Source organism: Pygocentrus nattereri, chromosome 3 (assembly GCF_015220715.1).
Source record: "Pygocentrus nattereri isolate fPygNat1 chromosome 3, fPygNat1.pri, whole genome shotgun sequence".
NCBI lineage: Eukaryota > Metazoa > Chordata > Actinopteri > Characiformes > Serrasalmidae > Pygocentrus > Pygocentrus nattereri.
Genome location: NC_051213.1, coordinates 14,004,724 through 14,026,652, shown reverse-complemented (window position 1 = coordinate 14,026,652; position 21,929 = coordinate 14,004,724). Strand labels below are relative to the sequence as shown.

General features: G+C 39.1%; 1 protein-coding gene across 4 annotated transcripts in view; it reads left to right on the top strand.

Moving 5' to 3' along the window:
* Window positions 1-21,929, top strand: part of LOC108431216 (E3 ubiquitin-protein ligase HECW1) — a 104,435-nt gene that overhangs the window by 19,793 nt on the left and 62,713 nt on the right. For all 4 annotated transcript variants that reach the window (XM_037537267.1, XM_037537268.1, XM_017704233.2 and 1 more), the window contains 4 exons: window positions 3,448-3,760; window positions 4,197-4,304; window positions 6,176-6,270; window positions 16,552-16,627. In XM_037537267.1, the coding sequence (XP_037393164.1) occupies window positions 3,448-3,760; window positions 4,197-4,304; window positions 6,176-6,270; window positions 16,552-16,627 (592 nt within the window). The remainder of the gene's footprint in view (window positions 1-3,447; window positions 3,761-4,196; window positions 4,305-6,175; window positions 6,271-16,551; window positions 16,628-21,929) is intronic.

Genomic DNA, 21,929 nt, shown 5'->3' with positions numbered 1-21,929 from the left:
CAGCTTTTCAAGTTTTTCACTTAATTTGCATTGTGGTATGTTTTTTTTTTTTAATCTGACTTTGATTAGTGATCATCAAGTCACATCTTTAGAATCAATGAAGTATTTTAATATTTTCAGTTGAAGTGACGCTACAAGAGCGCAGGACATTCTGATGTCTCCACATTAGGGTTTAATAAAAAAGTTAAGCTAAATTTAATTATGAACATGTTAATGACCCATAAAAATCCCTCAAATATCCCTCAGACAAGACCCTAGAACTGGAACTTTTACTGGAACTGGAATTATTAAGATTAAGAGTACATGTGTAAGGCAGTGCTGGGTGTTTTACTATAGATATTTAGTAAACACCTTTAATGAACAGATTTTTTAGATTTAAAAGAAAGTATCACTGATCATTGATAGCAACATTTTAACCTAAAACCCAACCCTAGATTAGTTTATCTCTCTGTCTTACTGTAAATGAGACCAGTAGAAGAAAGACTGAAAAGTTGGATTATTTTTAATCCCAAGTAATCAAGTTTAATCAATGAATAATGACAGACTTTCTGCTAGAACTTTGTTCCTGAGCACATTTTCATGTTACACTATGACTTTATCTTTCTCTCAGCTTGCCTCTCTTTTCCACTCATCCTGTGTTTGCACAGGGCCAAATCCTCATTTGCACAGCTTTGCCCTGATATTCAGCTTTGATGCCACTATAGTCCGGTAAAGGTCAATTTCTCAAACAATTATTTAAGCCTGTGAATGTGAAAACCCAGAAATAAACTCCAGTGATGCTTTTCGGATGAGGAGATCAGTATAACGGTTGAGCGATTAGACACAGAGGCTTTAAGATTAAACTGAGTAACTGAAAAGAGTTTGATAAGAAGGTAGTAATCAGTGTGTGGAGTGGGGGCCCCAGCAAGCACAGTAATACCAGCTGTTTCATCACTTTCTCTGCAACAGCAGGACTGTGGCACAAGTACCATCCAGTATCATCAGACACTGGAATGATTTAAATGATCAGTGAAGCAGATTGGCAGGGTTTTGTGAAGAGCCCTCTAAACAGATTTTCTAGAGAACAGGCTGGAGCTTTTGTTGGGGGAAGCTCAGTGATTCCTTTTTGGAATAGTGCATTTCTGCAATTAAGGACAAAAGGGCCCAGCAGCATCGCTGTGATGGAGGCACTGTAAGCCCCAGCCACGTGTACTGTACACGCACACACTCTTACTGAAAAGAGAGAGCAGGATCTTTTACAACATGTTTGAGAGTGCTCTTGCTCTGCTTGCTCTCTGAGTGAGTCATGTGGGTTGATTGTATGAGTGTGTGTCACTGAAAAAAAAAGTAATGCATTGAATTTACTTATTCAAGTGTACACACCACTTCATGAAGGGGTGGGCGATATTGCAAAAATATATCACAGTGCTTAAAAGAATTTACATGATCTGTATCACAATGTTTTGACACACAGACACAAAACTGACTTTAATGCAGCCTGTCACATACTGCACTACACAAAATGCAGTTTACCAGACCTAATTTTACTGTATTTTAATGAAACATGCAATCGCTCAGTGCTCCTAAAGGCTTGAAGGTCTTTTTGCCCCGCTACCTTTACTGACTGTTAATTACAGATTCAGTACAGTAAGTCGAAGGTTTTAACATTCTTAAAATAAAGTTTAATTCTGGTGCCCGTTGCATCATCATCATCATATTAACAGCCTAAATACATCTATGTATTTGGAATACTCCAGCCAGCTTTATTGAATTATGCACCAGTGCTGATTTTGCATTCTAACAATTAAAAAGCCTGCCAAAACGGGTGCAGACCAAACTGCAACCAGCGTCCAAACGGTGTACATGTACAACAGATAAATGTCTTGAATGTACTGTTATCATGAAGCTAGATTTATGGGAGCATTACAAATTTTTCTTTAAGCAAACTACAGGCTTCTAGAACACAGCACAGCAATTGGGGCAAATGAATAGATTTCTGATCGTTTGAGTGATCATTATCATAGCTAGATTAGCTGACTGAGCAAATAAATCAATAAATAACACACTGACAGACATATTTCTTAACAAAAGCAGTATATTTTTAAAACAAGAACAGTAATACAATATTAAAAAGTGAAAATAGTGCCTAAATAATGAAAGTGAGTTCAGGGCTCAGTGTTGGGGCATTAGCAGGTGGGTTGGCTCACAGTTTTTATCACATTCTATATGTTTTCCTTTACCCACCTCCATATTTCTCTTAGGATTAAGTTGACAAATACAGCTAGCTATCTCTTCATAAACTGTTTCCTAGTTAATGAAGTTACTGGGTTAGTAACATTACCTAAGGTAACAGAGCAATAGTGTTTGTCTGTTTATCTTAAAGACATTACATTTACTGCTTTTCTCAGTTTAAATTTCAAGCCATCAGTGTTTGTGATCTTGTTCTGTGTTTAGTTAAATGTAACAATAGCAAAGTGCAGAGTGGTGCACCGTGGTGCTTAGAGAAATGTCAGCAGCAGTGAAACCAATTTTGGACACGGTTCAGCATGTCCTGGTTGCAGGCTTCTTGATAAATAGTGTGACTGGGGCCTGGGTTCTTTACATTGATCAAATCTCTTTATATGAATGAAAGAAATGAAAGAAAAAAACTCAAATCATTGTTTGTTTTCTTATGTAATGCAGTCCGTTTTGCCTTTGGAAGGTGGGCAGAAATGTGGAAAACTATCATTTGTCAGGTTACTGGCACGATCTGTAGCATTTTCAAGGAATGTCTTATTTCTTGTGTGCCAGAACAGAGGCTAAATAAATACTAAACATGCCCAAATTATTCAAATACCAAAATTACACTTAATCTCATGTCAGAACCATCCTACACTTTTCCAAAACATCTTGCTAAAAGGCATAATATAACCTTTATGTGCAATCTACCACTAGATGCTTTTTATGCTCATTTATTGGAATATGTTATGCTAATTGTATGCAATTAAATGTCAGCCAAGTGGCTGTGGCTGGCAGCTCTGTTTGCCTGTAAATGCTTATAACCTCTGTAATAACACGTAAGGATGTGCCAGACTGCTTGAGCCAATTACATTTGCATGGATCGAAATGTGGTTTTGCTTGTGCTCACTTTAACCACACAAGGCTTTGCATTAGAACTGTATGAATTAGTGTAAATAGCTTACAGTAGCCTCAAGGCTTGTAAATCATCATAACCCGTGAGAGTAAATTATATGTTCTATCTCACTCTCTCTTTCACTCATTCATTTATTTGTCCATAAATTCCTTACACAGTGTTAGAATAATACAGTAAAAAGTAACAAAAGAAAACTTGCTTTCACAAAACTCCATATGATATATATTACAGTTTGTTGTATAAATGTTCATTTGTATTGATTCTAATGTTCCAATTCTAATGTGTTTTCCAAGCAAATGAACACCTATCTGAATATCTTTAAATATCTCTTACAGAACCTCTACCAGAACCGGTTTCTGGGCCTGGCTGCCATGGCCTCTCCATCTCGGAGCTCCCAGAACCGGCGCCGGTGCAAGGATGGGACACGCTTCAGTTACGCCGCCGAACCATTCCCACCTAACCACACGCTGGATGCCTTGACCCTGCCACGGTCCACCAGCGACCCGGACCTGGTGTCGTCTCACAGCCGCTCCACCCTCACCGTCAGCACCTCCCTCTACTGCATTGGCCAGTCACAGGACATCCTCATCTGCTGGGACATCAAAGAGGAAGTGGATGCCGGAGACTGGATCGGCATGTACCTGATTGGTGGGTTATCTTACAATCTGTAAGATGCTTAATGTTGTTAAAGGCAATGGTGTAATATGTCATACACCCATTAGTCTACATATTGGCAAAGATGAGGTCAGTTTCACATTAAGCATCTTGCAGATATTTGTGTGTATATTTGAGACTTTTACCTCCATATTCTGTTATATAAGTATATGAAGAGATGCTGGCACTGGTGTGACTGTGGTTCCTGACATGATGCTAACCAACTGTTGCTAGTTTACAGGTGAATAAGTTAAGATAATACTTTTAAAGAGGTTTTGAAAGTGAGGGAGATTGGCACTCTTGCATTCACATTGTGGCAGTTTGCATTATATTCCTATAATATATTATTTAGAAATTAAAACATGAAGAGGCACTGAAAACTGTGTTCATGTCACTCATTTAAATGTCTGTATGTTTTCTTGTTGTGTAGATGAGGTTCTTTCAGAGAACTTTCTGGACTACAAGAACCGTGGGGTAAATGGATCCCATAAAGGGCAGATTGTTTGGAAGATCGATGCCAGCTCATACTTTGTTGAGTGTAAGTATTTCCTGCTCTCACCCTCTCTCTCTCTCTCTCTCTCTCTCTCTCTCTCTCTCTCTCTCTCTCTCTCTCTCTGTCACTTGTCTTCCAGCTCAGAAAAAATGGGAATTTGAGCAGAAGCAGGTTGGTGTGCACTTTGGTACGGGCTTCAGGGCAGAAATTCTTAAAATGAATGTTCTTTGGGCTGTGAATTATTTCTCTTCATGTCTCTGAAAAAGAAAAAGACCAACACATCTCCAGATCTTTAAAGTGTTGCATGCACAAAGAAAGCAGTGCTTTCCTGTGAATTCTTTCTTTCTTTCTTTCTTTCTTTCTTTCTTTCTTTCTTTCTTTCTTTCTTTCCATCTTTCTTTCACAGTGTCATACTCTGTGCTTTGATTATAGAAATAGAGTAGCCTCATTATGCATTTGGTCTGTATCTCCAACCAGCCTGAAAAATGTCTTTTCACTGTTTCTTTTCCCTCGTTTCCAAGAAATATGACAACCTGCATGACAACCTGCTCTGCCTAACTCTGCCATATCCCTGGATGAAGCAGAGGAATGTCTAAGCTGAATTAGAGATACAGTATCTGTATGACTGAGGTGTCCCACTGTGCATAAGGTTTCAGTGCTGGTAGTAGATTTGTTTTATTCCTGCAATAAGTTTGTGAGTGTGTGCTGTTTATTTTCAAGTTTGATTGATGCAAATCTGTGTTTCTTTCACATATTCAGGTTAAAACAAAATGGAATTCAGTGAAAGCACAGCTACTGCGTTTGACATAGTGAAGTAATCATAGTATCAGAGATTAGATAGACGAGTCTAACTGCTAGTGCAATATTGGATAACCCTAAGAGACAGTGAGTGGAAACTTGAAAGTGATTCAAAACACAGAATGATTTAGTGAAGTGTAGAACGTAATCTGTGTGAAGTGGGACTTTTGAAATATTATGTTTTTATCCGTGACTGTTGCTGTAGCCCTTATAAGTGCAAATAGAAATGGTTAGAGAGGAAAATTGCTGCATATTTGTCATATGACAGTGGGCCAGGTGTGGACTGTTCAGTGAAGTAGGCCGGGTACAGGGTGTGCTGTGAATGCTTATCAAGCTCTTTCCATTTTTAGAAAGCATAGTAAGTATGTGTAGGGACACATTTAGCCTAGCTTATACACCTGGGAAAACACCCTCTAATATTTATATTCACTGTGTTCACTTAGTCATCCACCATTTACCGACTTACAGAGTGCACATGAGATTTTAGTATTCTACTTCTTAAGGCAGTTTTAACATCATTTAGTTTCATTGTGTGCTTCTGGATGTATAATATGTAGTGTTCATCTTCAATAAATACTGTGCTGTGTCTAGATTTGCCATGCACTGTGCTCATGGAAGTATTACCCAGGCACGTAGCGATGTCACATGCAGTTCCCTTCAGCACCTTCCCATCACTTACAGTAACTCAGCTGGATGTCCCACTAGCCGTCACATGCTTTTTCATCACAGAACAGGCCTTGTGGGTGAGAGCACCATCCTATTTCACTCGCTGTGCTTGAACACTTCCAGCTGTACTACAGGAGGAAAAAAAATTGTTTATGCAAACATGTCAGAAATGCCTTCACCGATACACCGGGAACACAAAGGGAAAAATCATTGTTGTTGGAAGGGTCAGATAGTTCTTTATTGTGTGTGCTGACACAAGTAGTGTGTTTATGGGACAATGCAAGGTCTTAATTTGTAGTGGCTCAGGGGGATGTTGGAGGTCACTGTTGCCCCTAGGGGCCATGAGAACATGACAGTCAGACCCAGAAACCAATTTTTATTGGCAAAAATGCTAAATTAATTTTTTCTCTCTCTCTCTCTCTCTCTCTCTCTCTCTCTCTCTCTCTGTATAGCTGAGACCAAGATTTGTTTCAAGTATTACCATGGAGTGAGTGGAGCACTGAGAGCCACTACACCCTGTGTGACAGTCAAGAACGTTTCTGCCACTGTGAGTTTGCACATACACATACATACTTTCTTTTGGGCTGTGAATGAAGTGAATCCCTTTTTCCTCACATGTAATGGAACTATGTAGTTTACTAACTAGTGGTAAAACTAGGGTTGAATTTTGCTATATGCATGAACAAAATAAGCTTCAATAGGATGTATTTATTGCTGTCAGTAATTCATTGTTCATTAAAACATTATTTTCATTCTGTGAATGCAGAGTTCGCATGAACCTGAGCATGAAAACCATCTGATCTTTATAGAGAGAGTACAGTTTCCAATTGTCATCACCAGTGTCCAGTGAGAGCAACAGTAGCTGCATGTTCCAACCAATTTATTGTATACAGTCAGCTGTTCCAGCTCCTCAGTGATTATAGCCACTCTGCTATGTCATCATCATGCTTTGATAGGAATTGTAGCTTTCCACTTTGCTTTTATTAGTTTGATGCTCATTGATTTACACATAGTTCCCACGTGACCACTGAAGCCTTGTCCGATATTACTGATATTGCCAGCATCAACTGTGCTTTGCTTACTAAGACTCACTATGCTTCACTGATGATCACTTTCTTCATGGCAGCAGCTGAAAATACCTTTTGGTTTTTTCAAGAGAGGCACTGATGGAACATCTTGCCTGTTAAAAGCTGTATTTGAATGCAAAATTAAGGGGTTAGAGAGGGATAAGGGGTAAGAGGGCTACCGTTTCAGAGTCATAGCAACAGCATGCAAGCATCTGGGCTTTAGGCTGGAGCTGAATGGGTAGATGGATGCATCTAGTAAAACTAGTAAAATGTGCTAATGGCATTGAAACATTTGTGGTTTTAATAGTTTGTCATATTAACATGCTGCTATATTGTCATATTAACATGCTGTTAATGATACTTAACATTTACTAGTGGTGACTTTGACACTACTAGTAAAAATGCATGAATAAATAAGTAAATTCAGACACTTTCTGATCGTCAAGCTGAGTCAATATTCACCAGTTGCAGAAGCAAATTTGACACAAGCTGCTTGAGTGAGGCTTAAGTTGGCACCTTATTTGTAGCTGTAGAGGTGCGCGTATCATTTCGAGAAGTTGAGAGGAAGGAGCAGGAAAGCAATACAAACCTTATTTAACTCTTGATTCCCATGATTGCACTAACCTACAACAGTTGCCATACAGTCATTTTGCTGCACGATGAACAGCAGACAGTAAACACATCAGGGTTTCTGTCTTTATAATGTTACTTTGGACACAAGACACTCAGAAAGTGTTTTGTGTACACTCAGCTGATGTTGTGATCTACGATGTTCACTGTGTTGTGGCACATTGTAGTGCCCTGGAAATTCACTCCGGAAGTACGATTTGGACACTAGAAAGTTAATGGCCAATGTACTTAATAATGCCTTAAATGCAAATATTGATCTATTTCGGTTACAGCTTTGTTGTGTTACTGTTACCTATGACCCTATCAGAAAGTGATAGCTGATGTCACAGAGGTCAGTAAGGGGTCAGTAAGAGGTTAGGGATGTAATTTCTGAAGCTAGTAAACGCATGAAGCTTCAACAAGACACTTTTCCATTTTAACCCAGCACATCACAGTTAGTAGGAATGCTCCAGTGAACAGGTGGAACATGTTTTCTTTGCTATTATCAGCTCCTCTCAGTAGAAATGTCCGATAAACAGTTTATAGTTTCTTTGCGGTGCTGCATATTGTTTTCCTAATGAGCTTGTTTGGTGAATCCAATGACACATAAGTGTTTAATTTAGTGCTAAACGGGGATTGGATTAAACATTCTGCTTTGATTTATCAAAGGCAGGTAAACACTGATCAAATGTTAATGGCCTCATCTGTTGGTAATTGTGAACTGAATGACTGCAGCATGGTGAGTCCTGTACACTCAGAAAATAAGTCGCTAAATAATCCTAATGTAATTATGCGGCACATTTTCAGTCACCCAAATAGGTTTGAATCACCGTATACAGATTTTGTTACCTCAACCTAAAATACATGTTCAATTAATGACAGCATATTTTCTGTTTCTAAATAAAGCAGCTGCCTTAGTTTTAATTTTTTAGAGTAAAAGCTCATTACATGAGCTACATTAGTCGACAGCTTTTTGATTGTACAGACTCTCAGCTGAGGTCCATTATGTAGACAGACGCTATTAGTGTAACTGGATGTAACTATCATTTATATCTACATGGCATGTATCTGTGACAGTGACTACTTTAATGCATATTATTTCTCTCTTGATTACTTGAGGTAGAGGGGCAGGAGTGCGCTTTGGTGACAGCACATGAGCCTGAGTGAGCTTAAGGGCCAGTCTTAAGTGCATAGCATTCAGATGCTCTTGCATGCCTGTCACTTTACATTCCCAGACAAAAGAAAATGACGGTGTGTGAAAGAAGGGATTAGGTGGAGCGTTTTTGGATAATTAAAGAAGTGTGTTTTCATGTCAACCTGCTTTTAAGGCCATAACTGCCACACTCATCCCTTGACTCTCTAGTGAAGAGAGAAACAACCTCTGTCTTTCTGTCCTCAGACTCTTCCCAACTCTTTTTTTCCCTATTGCTTGGTCATGGACATGTCTGTAATGAGATCACTTGTTCAAGGTGACTGAGGATGAGGGAGTGATTTATACAGCTAGCCCTGAAGGGTGGCAAGAAACACTTCTAGCGGCTTAAAGTTTGTGAACAAATGATGCAACATAGTGTAAAATGAAATTAACGAATAAGTGAAAGCAATATCATGAAAAAATTAAAGGAACTCAATTAATCAATTTATTCTTTAGTTTTTATACCAGAGCTATAAGGCTAATGGGAGTAATTAAACCTTATAGTCACTGGCATCATGCAAACGGCATGTTTAAATGATCTCATTGTCTCAAAATATGTTGAGTTGTTAAGTAATCTCAAATAGACTGAGTTACAATGGTCAGAGGCCAAGCTTTGTTCATTTGATTAACCAAAGGTTATTCATTTTAATTAATATCAATTTATAATGAATAAGTAATAATGTATGTAATTACATTGAATTTTAATTATTATTAACTTTAAACTCCAGTTGTGGAAACCCTTGCTCTTCCAGTTGTTATTTAAGTTAGCAGTTTGATGAAGCCCAGCTGCTCAAGACTGTTCTGATTGTGTCAGCCTCAGTTGTCACCTTGCAATTGCTGGATTGGATTCACTGAGGAGCTGATCCTAGTTCAATGCCTTTAGGGCTGCTGTCCTTTTTTGAGTCTTTATGCAGCTGATTAAAATGTCACCTCTTATCTATTGTCCCTCTCTCGCTGACTCTGTGTCCATCTGTCTCTTTGTTTCTGTCTTGGTTGAGAAATCAAGTTACGATGTTCCTCTGTGACAAAACTAGATTAAAATCTTTAGTGGATTTAAAGGTCACTGCAGCCATGCACAAAAGCATTCACTCTGATTATGAGAACACAGCAGCGTCCTTGCCTGGTCACCTGATGGTAGGGGTGGTCAATGTGACGATATGTTATCTTTACCTTGATGCCCTTTCTATGTTCTTCTGAGTATATCATAAGAATCATCTTCTAGAGGACTGAACAATCACATGCATCGTTAAAAATACAGATTTAGACCAATTATAAGACAGCATGTAAACATTAACCAGCTTATCGAAACTATAAACTGTAAAGTAACTAGTGCTTGAATTGATGTCAACCTGATTGAATATCTGAATCGAGTCTTGAGCCTTTAATAGAGAATTTCAGTCCCAGGTTTTACTGCACTTGTCAGATTCATTACAGCAAAACATTAGGTCTAAAGAACAGAATTGAAATGTACCAAATAATTGTATTGCTTAAAATAAAAACAACTTGAAATGGTTTGTAAGTATGTACTTTGCGTGTTAATCCAGTTAAATAAAAAATAAAACATTTAAAGGAATGTAATATGTAACTGTAAATTGGTAAAAAATCAGGTAGTTTAGCTAAATTAGCTTTTGTTAGGTACATTTTCCCTTTTCCAAAAAGAAGAGTTGAACAGGAACTGGGGTAAAGTACGTTTAAAGGCGTTTTTGCAGATATTTCACAACAAAAATGACAAGAGTGCCAGGAAGAAAAGGAAATGAAGGAAAAGTGTAAATTAACTATAATGTCTGTAGTGCAGTGACCTCCAGATGAGTCAGAAGTCAGTAAAGTGCGAGTTTGAGTCACAAGTTAAGCACGAGTCAAGCCACCAATTGGTTAAGTGTCAGTCCGAGTCAGTTAAATGCAAATCCAAGTCAAGTTAGAAGTCAGTTAAACAGTCCGAGACAAGTCACATTTCAGTTAAGCGTGAGTCCCAGTTGGGTCATGAGTCAGTTAAGAACAAGTTTGAGTCGAGTCACGAGTCAGTTAATTGTGTGTCACAGTCAAATAACAAGTCAGTTAAGTGCAAATCCTAGTTGCTGACCTAACTCCCCATCTCTGGTTCCAGTAATGTGATGTAATATTTTTTGCCATGTTGCACGCACTTATCTGGGTATTCTGCATGGTCTACCATACTGACCATCTCCCAACCTCATTCAAACACCTCAGTCCTCCCTGAATTGTAATTAGTCTGAACAATGGCCTTTCTATAACTGTTTCAAAAACACTATTGTCGGTTAGCCTCCAGCTAAAGCGCAGGATAGAGTTACTGTAGGCCGCAGCCATTGTGCTGTCGTGGTCCCGGAAATGCTGAGCGCTCCTGAACTTGATCCCAACAGCAGTGCCCTTTCTCTGGAGCAGGAGTTTAAAAATAACCGCTGGCGGAAGCTGGTGTGAAAAAGGCCATGCTCAGGTGAGTGAGAGAGAGAGAGGGAGACCTAGCTTGGCTGACAGGCAGATGGATAGCAGAGCTCTCCATCTATACGGATTGTCCAGTACTGAGTTTTTGCGTGGAGTGAGCTGCTTTGCGCCGATGTCACCCAGCCGGACAGAAGGGAGGAGGAGGAGGAGAAAGAGGGTGGGCTCTGTCACCTGGATGCCTGACTGGGTGAAGGTATATCCTTTTATTTGGTGTTGAATGATATGTCACCTATACCAGTACAGAGGTACAGGTGTGACATAAATGTGGATTTTTGGTGTTAGCCGTATTGATAGATAGGAAAAAGTTAGTTAACTGCACTATATGTCTTTTGCTGTTTTTTTATATTGTTTTCAAAGAACTTTTGAGATTACATAAAATGTATGCTACCTGTGTGGTCAGTATTTACTGCACAAGGTTTCAGTTGATGTAATTTTATATGAGCAGAACAGGCCATAACAGTCCATTCAAAACAGATACAAGGCGTTCTATCAAGTCTTGTAAGGCATTCGTTTAGCATAGAGTAGCACTTATGAAAATGGGCTCATTCACTTTATTAATGCAACACTGATAGGTTTGGAAAATTTTTGCGATATTGAATTTTACCAATACCACGTAGTAATAATCTCAGTTAGTATGGTGGACTAATGGGGATACACATCTAAAAGTAAGGGGAAAATCCTGCAGGCATGGTTGATTCCTACATGCACTCAGAGCAATTTTGGATACATGAGCAAAGACATAAAAGTAAAACAGAAATCAAAGTATAGTAAGTAGAACAAAAGTTGAAATGACATTTGTCTGCTGTAGGCCTCTTAGGACTTTTTGTGTCAATTAGAAACATAGCTGTAAATCTATTGTTCTCTTTTTTGCATATTGCCCTTTTATCCATGAATGATTTCAGGACACAGTTTCAATGTAAGTTAGAGATCTTCTTTGCAGCTTTTTCTCCTTTTATGACAAACAGAGTGTCACACCATAGACAAATTTAATTCACAGTGATGTGGAGCTACGATCATGTTCATAAGAATACATAACACCTACATAAACCCTTTATGACACCTGAAGAAGACCTTCATAAACAATTATATATACTTATTCCAATATGCCTCATTTGTCTTGTAGTGTTAGAAATACTGCCCTACAGTAAAGTGTTAACCACATTTTTCGTTCTTCTCTCCTACTAAGCAGTCTAACCCAAAAAAGCTGTCATTGTTTTTCAGTCTAGCAGAATTTGCTTCTCTGAAGTAGCGTTTGCATCTGTTGGGAGTCGCTGTTTTTCTGTGTATTTGCAGGAATTTATGAATAATGTGGAATAAAGTTTATTCTCAGCAGCATTTCTCTCTGTTGGCTCCCCTTTTAACAGATGGAAGGAAAGCTTTTCTGGAAGAGATGTGTTGAGCTGTCTGTCTGTGGGCATATGCAGCCCATGCTGTAGAAGCCTGGGCTCTCTGCATAAGCAGATTCATGCACTATTGTTTAGTTTGTCCTTTAGGATCAAATGACCCAGGCTTTGGTGATGATGCTGACAGAAATAGAGGGGGCAGCTTTGCTGTTGGTGGTGCAGTTTTTCTGGGCTGCTAGAAGTTGCCCTTTTGTATTAATTATGACTTTTGCAGTTTCTTTTAGGGCTGTAGTTATATTTATCCCAACTCACCGAAGAAATGTACCATTATTTCACATTTCTTTCACAAAGCTAGTTATGTGCATGTATATTAATGAGAGTGTGACAGAGTATGTCCTTTGGTTGGGACCCCTCTCTGTGGGTTAGTTTGCATGGTTATGACTGGAATTTTCCAGAGTAAGGTACTAAAGTCGAGCAGATGAAGGTGACTGTGATTGTGTTTCTGCATTAATGAGTTGGGCTGTCAGAAGCTTCTGTGTTGGTAAAGTGCTTTTCCTCTGTGCACAATTAGCATGAATTAGTGAGTGAATAAGGGTGTTTGTATTTTCCATGTGTGAGAGCTCGAAAAAGAAAGGAGAGGGAATAAGACCAAGGGCACCATAACGAATAATAAGCCTTTGTATGTAACAAGTTTAAACAGGACTGGTTACACTCTCAATGTAATCAATTATGCAGTTGAGAGGTGTGTTTTAGCTCTTGTGTGTTGTGTTAATATGTTTGTTACTCAGTGGTCTGGAAAACACACTGCATTACTGTTTTTTTATTAATACAGCCATAAAAAATCATGCAAAAATACCACATGTTTAAAATATCACAAGTGGCCAGTGTAGTGTTCTCCTTTAGCAGCTGTAGCCAGTCAGCAGCCTGTCCATGTTGTCCACCCTCACACACACACACACACACACATACACACACACACACACACACACTAACAGCAGACCATGTAAGAGGAGAACAGATTGAATTGACACAGCACCTCCACACCTTTATTCTCTGAAGATTCACCCCAACACCACATGTGTAATATAAATGTGTAGGGGGTGAACAGTGTGAAGTCACTAAAATGTGTTATTTTATATGTCCTTTACAGAAGCATATTGTGACACAATTTATCACAATAACAATAAATATCATCCCAGCCCTTAAGTCTGCACACTTGCACGTCTTTTACAAAAAGGCTCTTAAAAGAACCATTTATTGAAAGGATCAGGAACAAAAATGGCTGTTCTATGAATCCCTTTTGACACGTTGATTTTAAGAGTAGGTGTATGTAGTACTTCTATGGTGCTGTAGTTGATACTGTAGGTGATGGAGAGAGTAGATCGGTGAATGTTGAGGTTTGTGAGTGGTATGTTTACGCGTGGTGCTCTCTCTGCTGTGGGAGTGCGCTGACTCATTGTCCTGCTGCACACACTCCTCACGTGGGACTCCACTTAGTGCATTAGTATTCATCCTGCGTACAGCAAGCCTCTCTTTCCTTTCCTCCATCTGCCCTCTCTCTCTCTCTCTTTCAGTCTACGTTGTTCCTCTAAAAGCTGCACACAAGCACACAGAAGTGCATTCACAGTGTCCTCCACATGGACGACTCTTTTTAAAACAATCACCCACTCGCTGTCAGCAAAGTTGGGCTCAGATGGCCTGTATACGTTTTGATGACTACACCAAAGTGCTGCCCATGGATTCAATTAACTAGTTTTACACTTAGGGCTGGAGCAGCAGGAGAAGGCTAGCAGGGTAGCTGACCCTTTTTGTCCTGACCAATAAATGTGTTTGCCACAGAGCCTCTGGCCATTCTTAAATGGGATTTAATACATCAAACAATGCCATAAAAAGAATTCAGTGGGCTATTATTGTGAGTCGGAGGGAATAATTAGAAATCAGCTCATTACAACTCAGTTCCTTCATGGAGACTGACTGGACAACTCCTCTTTAATTTAGACTTGGGACTGTTATAAGCTATTTTCTGAAATGTTGTTCATTCTTAAATGTACTGTATTGGAAATGTATACAAAGTCTTTATATTTCAAGATGTGCTGGACAGCAAGGCTCCCTTTTCAAGTACTTGTTTGACTTTCCTTCTTATAGCAATACAGTGTCCCCCCAGAATTTCAAATAAAACAAAATATAGGTCTCATCTTGCCCCATCAGTTGACAGGATAAAGCTGATCTTCGCCTTGGGCATAATACTGTTTGTCTCATCTGTCCCCATCCACCCGGGGTGAGATTAATGCGTCATCTGTGCCAAAAAGCCAGTGAACACCACAGTTCATCTCTCATTGAATCGATACAGTGTCTGGGATTTCAGGCACCCAGCAGATTATTTTAATCTGTCTGTATATGTGGATAATCTGTGAAAAGCCTGGTGCCACTGTGCGTCTGGGCCATCGAGGAAAGCCTCCTCTGCTTGATGGTCAATGGAACAGGATTTGCATCTCATTTGGTTGCCAGCGGGCCAAACACCTGCTCTGTGCTTCTCCTTGTTTGCTCTCATTTTCTCCCCAATGCTGTCTTTTGGAGGCTTTTTGTCTTTAGAGGTTTTAACATTGGCTATCAAGAGGCTTCAGCTGACTGCAGTTACTTACATTAATCTCTTGAAAAGTTTCCTGTTTTATGGACTTTCATGCACTTTGTCTTGGTCCTTTTGGAAAGCGTTCAACTCTTGTCCTCTAGGAAGAAAGCACATGTACTTTTCCTTTTATTTATGAGCCTACTAGAAAGTAATGATTATGTCAGTGAGGGGTCAGTGAGGTTAGTGACCTTATTGCTGAAGATAAAGCTTCAACAAGACACATTTCCATTCTAACACAATCTGTTGTCACAGTTGCTCCAATAAACAGGTAAAACGTTATTTGTTCCTGTTAACAGCTGCCTTTAGCAAAAGTAGCCTACAGTTTGCCATTTCTTTGAAATACATATTCTTTTCTTAAGCCTTAGAAATGATCACCAGTGATAACCTTATCTGACAGCCACTATTTCTCACTCATTGTTCGCTGCAACAATCATAGATATTCTGTTGGTAGCGTGGATTCTGAACATTCAATCAGTATGACATATGTGTTTGTGAGTATAAGACGATCCATGTTATTATGTCTTGACTTTGCTGAAAGGCTATGGTTGGGCATATAGCAATACAGTCAAAGAAGGCAAAAACCATCCTTTACATTTTTGATATGTACTTCTCATCATAAAAAAGGAAATACCCACTCAAACACAGACTTTAACTTAGATGTAAGTGGAAAGCCATGCCTATCTAACTACATGATTGTCAGATTGATGGCTGCAATTAATATTTGATAATAAATATCATTAAAATCTTTAAAAGTGCTAAAGTCCTGTGATGAACTGACACCTTGACCACATTTATGAAACCACACACTTCTGTGGGGAAACAAATGCTTCTTTATTATTCTAAATGCCAGCTTATCACCAGCTCTCAGCACACACCTGTCAACTTTGAGCACAGGCGACTTTTGCGACTCTCTATTTGCGACTCTTGAGATTTTATTCGTAACTGTGAAAGTAGGTTTTCTCCTGCTCTGCATTGATAGCTATCTACCATGCTCTCTGTTACGTTTATTTCCAAGAAAAGAAGAGAATGGCAATTAATGTCTAAATAAAATTCCAAGATCATGACAGTATAATGTGTAATTTTATTGAAAAATATTATAGCAAAACAACTGTAACAGTGAAACTGCAGCTCTACTCTCTCCTTCATGAGCAGCCTGCTGTCTAAAGCACACTGACCCTCCTGCTCCTCCTCTTCCTGGACACCGGATCAATGCAGGACTAATGAATGCATGCTATTGATCTCCAGCCATGAGCCTGGGCCTCTGGAATGGCCTATTAGCACTGTGCCATAGGAGAGAGAGAACAGGAGGAAAGAGAGAAAGTGGATTGTGGGAAGGTGCTGACAGTCTTCAAAGCAATTTTTCTGAATTTGAACCATTCGCACTCACTTCTTCTGTATTACTTGTCCTTTTGTCTTAATCTAAACCCCTGTACTCTCTTCACTTGCTATGCAGCAGTGTAAGGCTTTGTGGAATGTGCATCATTCTGGAAAGAAAGTGATTTTTTTTTTCTGTGTTCCTCTCTGTGTGTAGGTGTTGAAGCCTGTGGTGAGTCAGGAGGTCACTCAGAGTCTGGGGAACAGGCGACTCATCAGCTTCTCCCTGTCAGGTGAGTCTACACCATCACTCTTCTCCTCTCTTTCTCATTTCTCTTTCTTTGCACTCTCTCCTTTGCCTTTGTCACAGAGTGTCACTTGTGTAAGCTGTCAGGAATGTGTCTGAATGCCCAAAAGGCAGAGCTGTCAGTGAGGTGTCTTGGTCTGGTGTAATATGTGGTAATGGGCTGTAAAAGTTTCGCACATGCAATCCTCCTGTAGGTGGCTGGTAGGTTATATATTCTCTCACACAACCCATAACATTGTCATGGCTTTCAAGGAAGTTAAATTTGTTAAAAGAGGCATTACACCAAACATTCTGTAGAATTAAATCTTTAAGATATAATCATTGTCATTCAAAGGGTTTGACTGAATTGCTCTTTTTTTTACTTTGGGTGTGATAGGAACCAGATATCTGAAGCATTTAATGCCTCTTAAAGCTACTTTACTTTCCTGATGCCTGAAAAAAGTTTGTTCTTGTTGTTTTTAAGTAAGTTTTCTGACATAAGAGTATTTTAAAAAGTCACTGATGGTGGAGAGATAAATGCAGGGTGTTGTAATGGAAAATAGTTCTCAAAGAAAACCTATTTTTTTAAAAAAGATTTAAAGCCATTTTACAAGTTTTCAACATTACATATAAAAACTTGCATGTAGGTTGACTGGTACTTTTGAATAGTATATAAAATGGTTATATTTGCATTGTAGATATTGCAACCCCTAGTTCATTTCACCACCATTATTAATATATGAGTTGGGAAGGTTCTCTTCAGTGAACTATTTCCCATCACAGTTGATTTATTTACATTGCTTGTTACAGAATTAAATCAGATTTGTTTCTTTTCTCTGATATTCAGTCCAACATTTTCTGCTAATATTGGCCTGAGAGTATTGCCAGTATCTCTAACCTCTAACCATGAACACACTCTGTTTTTCATTCTGAATTTGCACTTTATTTACATGCTTTAGAACAATTGCGTATACTCTTGACTAAATGTACACATTCAGTCAGGTCTGAATTGTCCAAAATGTGAGCAGGACAAATGAAATCTGAATCTATAACCTGTTAAATCATAGTTTTAGTTCTGGGGGAAAAAAATCCTCCGAAATTATGTTTCAGTGTGGAACCTGAGTCAGGCTAGATAGTGAGTGCTGTGTTTCAAAACGTTGATTGGAATAAATCATCTTCATTAAGCTAAAGAAGAGGCGACACTGTGAAAATCCAGGAAGCAGCTGGGAGTGTTTAAGACTATCAGTTGATGATGTGTCTGTTGCCATTTTTCCTTAAAAATTTTAAATTCTTTTAAACATTTTTTTAAGGAAGTGTTTACTTGGAGTGTTGCTTTGCTTACTGACCATTCAGTACTAGTGCTACCACGTTGGCCTGTGTTAGTGTTTTTACCCTTCACTTGTATGGCAGCCTGTGACTGCTGAGTGCAGCTAGTGTACAGCATTCCACATTTCATTTTTCAGCAGCTCTAACTCTATTAACAGTACATCACAACTCGTTTCATTTCCCCATGTAACATTACTTGCACTAAAATTCGATAGAGCACTACAGAAGTTCTAGATTTCAGACACGTCTTTCTTTTTGTCTCTTCTATTCGCTTATTTTTCTTGAGTAGCTGCGTTACATTCATAGAACTTTCACTGCATGTTATCATTTGACTTAAGCTTGGTGGCCAGCAGTACTGCACAAAACCTAATTCTAAACTAATTCTGTATGTGCTGTACAGAGAATTCCGGGAAATCTGTCATGCCTTCTGCCATTTCGCTGTATAATACCTCTCTGACACGAGGACAAGCACATTGTGCCAAAATATGCCCTGATACACTGTGTGCCTTTTGTTTTATGGTACTTTAGATGTTGTACACTTCCCTCATTCCTTCAATTAGGATCAGGACAGGAAAGAAGAGAATTAACAACCATTTGTCACTGTGTTTGCACACTGTAAAATTAGACCTCTGCCTTTAACCCCCACATACATGCACACTAGTGAACACACACACTAGGGGGCAGTGAGCACACTTGCCCGGAGCAGTGGGCAGCCCTATCCACGGCACCTGGGGAGCAATTGGGGTTTAGGTGCCTCGCTCAGGGGCAATTCAGTCATGGGGATCGAACCAGCAACCTTCTGGTCACAGGGCTGGTTCCCTAACCTCCAGCCCATGACTGCCCTGTAGCTGAGAGACATCTGATGTGTAAATCAGAGAATGGCTTAAAAAGATGCAGCACAGGCTTTTATCTGTGTTCTTTAATTAAGGGTTGTGCACTGTGGAATCTTATGTCTCTAGAGCTTTCCGCTGTTATATATTGAACTATTCATATGTGGATGTTTGAGCTAGTTTAGTTAAATCTAGTTTGTGCACCAGTAGCATGTAACCCTACAGTGATGAACAAAAAATGCCATAGCCACCTGCCTAATGTGCTGTTGCTTTGTGTGCTGCCATAACAGCTCTTACCCATCAAGGCATGAGTTTAAAAGACCTCAAGGTGGCATGTGGTATTTCATGTTAATGGTAGATCTTTCAAGTTCAGAGAGATGGAGCCATCATGAATCAGACTAGTGTTCAAGTATATTACATAGATGCTCAATTGAATTGAGATCTGGGGAATTTAGATGCCAGGGAAACACCTTTACCTCCTCCTCATGTTCCTCAAACCATTCCTGAACAATATATGTGGTGTGGCAGGGTGCATTATCCTGCTGAAAGAGCCCACTTCAATTGAGGAATATCAGTGCCATGAAGGGATGTACCTAGTCCACAATGATGTTTTGATTGGTGGCACATGCCAATTTGACATCCATGTGACTGCCTGGGCCCAAGGTCTCCCAGAAGAACATTTCCTAGAGCATCAGACTACCTCCACTGGTCCACATGTACCTGGTCCACAATGATGTTTCGATTGGTGGCACTTGCCAATTTGACATCCATGTGAGTGCCTGGGCCCAAGGTCTCCCAGAAGAACATTTCCTTGAGCATCAGACCACCTCCATTGGCTTGTCTTCTTCTCATAGTACATCCTGGTGCCAACATTTCCCCAGGTAAACGCTGCACATATACCCAGCCGTCCATGTGATGTAAAAGAAAACAGCACTCATCAGATGATGTTCTTCCATTGCTCTAAAGTCCAGTTCCAATGCTCACATGTCCATTGTAGGTGCTGTCAATGGCAAACTGGTTAAATCTGCATGAGGAAACCCAAATCAGAGCAGCCAATCAGAGCCAGTAGGTGTGACAGAGTGTCAATCATTGCTTGTGCATATGCAGCGGGCAGCCCCCATTCTCCATGCACTGCCTCTGCCTGCACATGCTTAGTGTTGTGGCTTCAGGAAAGACAAACGCAATGGTGGATAAACAACCATCAACTAAAAAACTGCCCATCCCTTCTTTACCAGAAGCAGCGTACACGACAAAGGAAAGTAAACAGAGGCATAATTTGACAATGTTGTTAGCCTGCATGTGCATGGCAGACTCCTTTTCTGGTTGGGGCTTTGGAGGCAGGGGTGGAGTGCAGGGGAGAGAGATGGGGAGCAACCTGGAAATTGTACTTCTTTGAAATTTTTAAGCTAAGTATATAGTTTGTCTTTCCTTGGACTACATTGACCATAATGATTTGGTTAAAGTCACTCATATCTTCATGCCTGTCTTTTTACCCCGCATCCAACCTGTTGACCACAAGAAATGACTGATTGCTTACCGTCTAAAATCTCCTAGATCTCGACTTGTGCAGCTGTCATTTTATTCGTGGTACTGTGAGTGGTCATTAAGGTTTAGCTCATCAGTGTATATTTACAGTTATTTAGCAATGTGAAAATGTGTCAGTGCACCATGGTGCCCTGATCTAAAGTAGAATATTGTATATTGATTCAGTTTCAACATTCAAGTATGTTAATTCACAATGTTAGAATAGATGATTATTCATTATAATAACTCTCAAAAAAGACAGAATTATTGTTTACATTCTATTACTGTGCAATTTTTTGTATTTTTTTGTATATTCAGATTTATTTTTAAAAATAATCCTGAATCTTTTTTAAATTACACACAAAAAAAATGAAAACCTTTTTTTTTCCGAAGAAACAAAAACCAAAACATTAAATCCTATTGAAATTTAAGAGTCATTTGAGAGTAGTAGGTGCAAAGAGTAGGCTTAGTTTTCTAAAGGATACTTTTTAAACAATATTTTATCAGGGGTAGGTATTGCAAATTCACACATAGCCATAATATTAAAAAATTGTGCTTATGTATCTGTGCCTACTTAAAAAAATATATAAATACACAAGTAAGAAATAAATAAATACATGCATACGTAAGAAATTGAATCATTGTAAGGTTAGAGATTTACACAGCTATAACCATTTTAAAATAAGACATCTCACCAATCATCTTCATCTTTTTCTACTGTATACTACCTTTTCTCTTTTTCTTACATGGTCAATCTGCTAGCATCCTGTCAGTCACCATGCTGTCAGAGCAGCCGTCTCTGTGCCCTCCTATATTTTATTTATAAGCCCTTCTCCTACCCTGGGTTCAGAGTCTGCTAGGAGTCTATCTACGCATGCTGCTAGTCATATACACATTAGCAGATTAGAAAGGTTGAGCGTCTGGCTCTCCAGTGAAATGAGAGTGATACTTAGCAGTGGAGGACACAAGAGGCCCCATTAGTCTTGAGTGATGTCACACAGACAGTGGACCTGAAGCTGAACAAGTGACAACCTGAATGCTATAAGCAGATTTATTGAGTATGAAGAGACAGGCCTACACTCCTCCTAAAAACACAGGTGCCAAAAGGATTTTCAGAACTGTATCATAGAAAAAACAGCTTTTATTTTCTGTATAACATTTTAATAAGTGTTTCTAGAAAGGAATGCTCTAGCATTTTCCCTAATGCTTATCTGCTCCATCTGTAGTGTACAATTGATTACACTGGACAAACATGTCCAATATGAAACATGCAGACTTTGACATGCTCAAACAATTACGTAAGCATAGTCTGTATCACATATGCTTTGTAATAAAAAAGAGATTATGAATTTTGCATAATTACATCTCTGACAGCAGCATATTGTATGCAAAGAAAATTAAAAATGTCTGATGTTTTCAGAAGAGACTCCAGCAATAATCAGGCAGTGTCGAAGGATTTTACGTGCCCTAATAACATTTTTCCATCTTAAAAATGTCTTGATGAAACATTTCACAATGTGTGCCTCTAACAGCCCCGAGTGTGAATGTAGAAAGTGTATCTTCTGTATGCTGCAGTTCATCAGCAATCATCGACATCTATTTTTATTGGCTAGACTGATTAAATAAGAT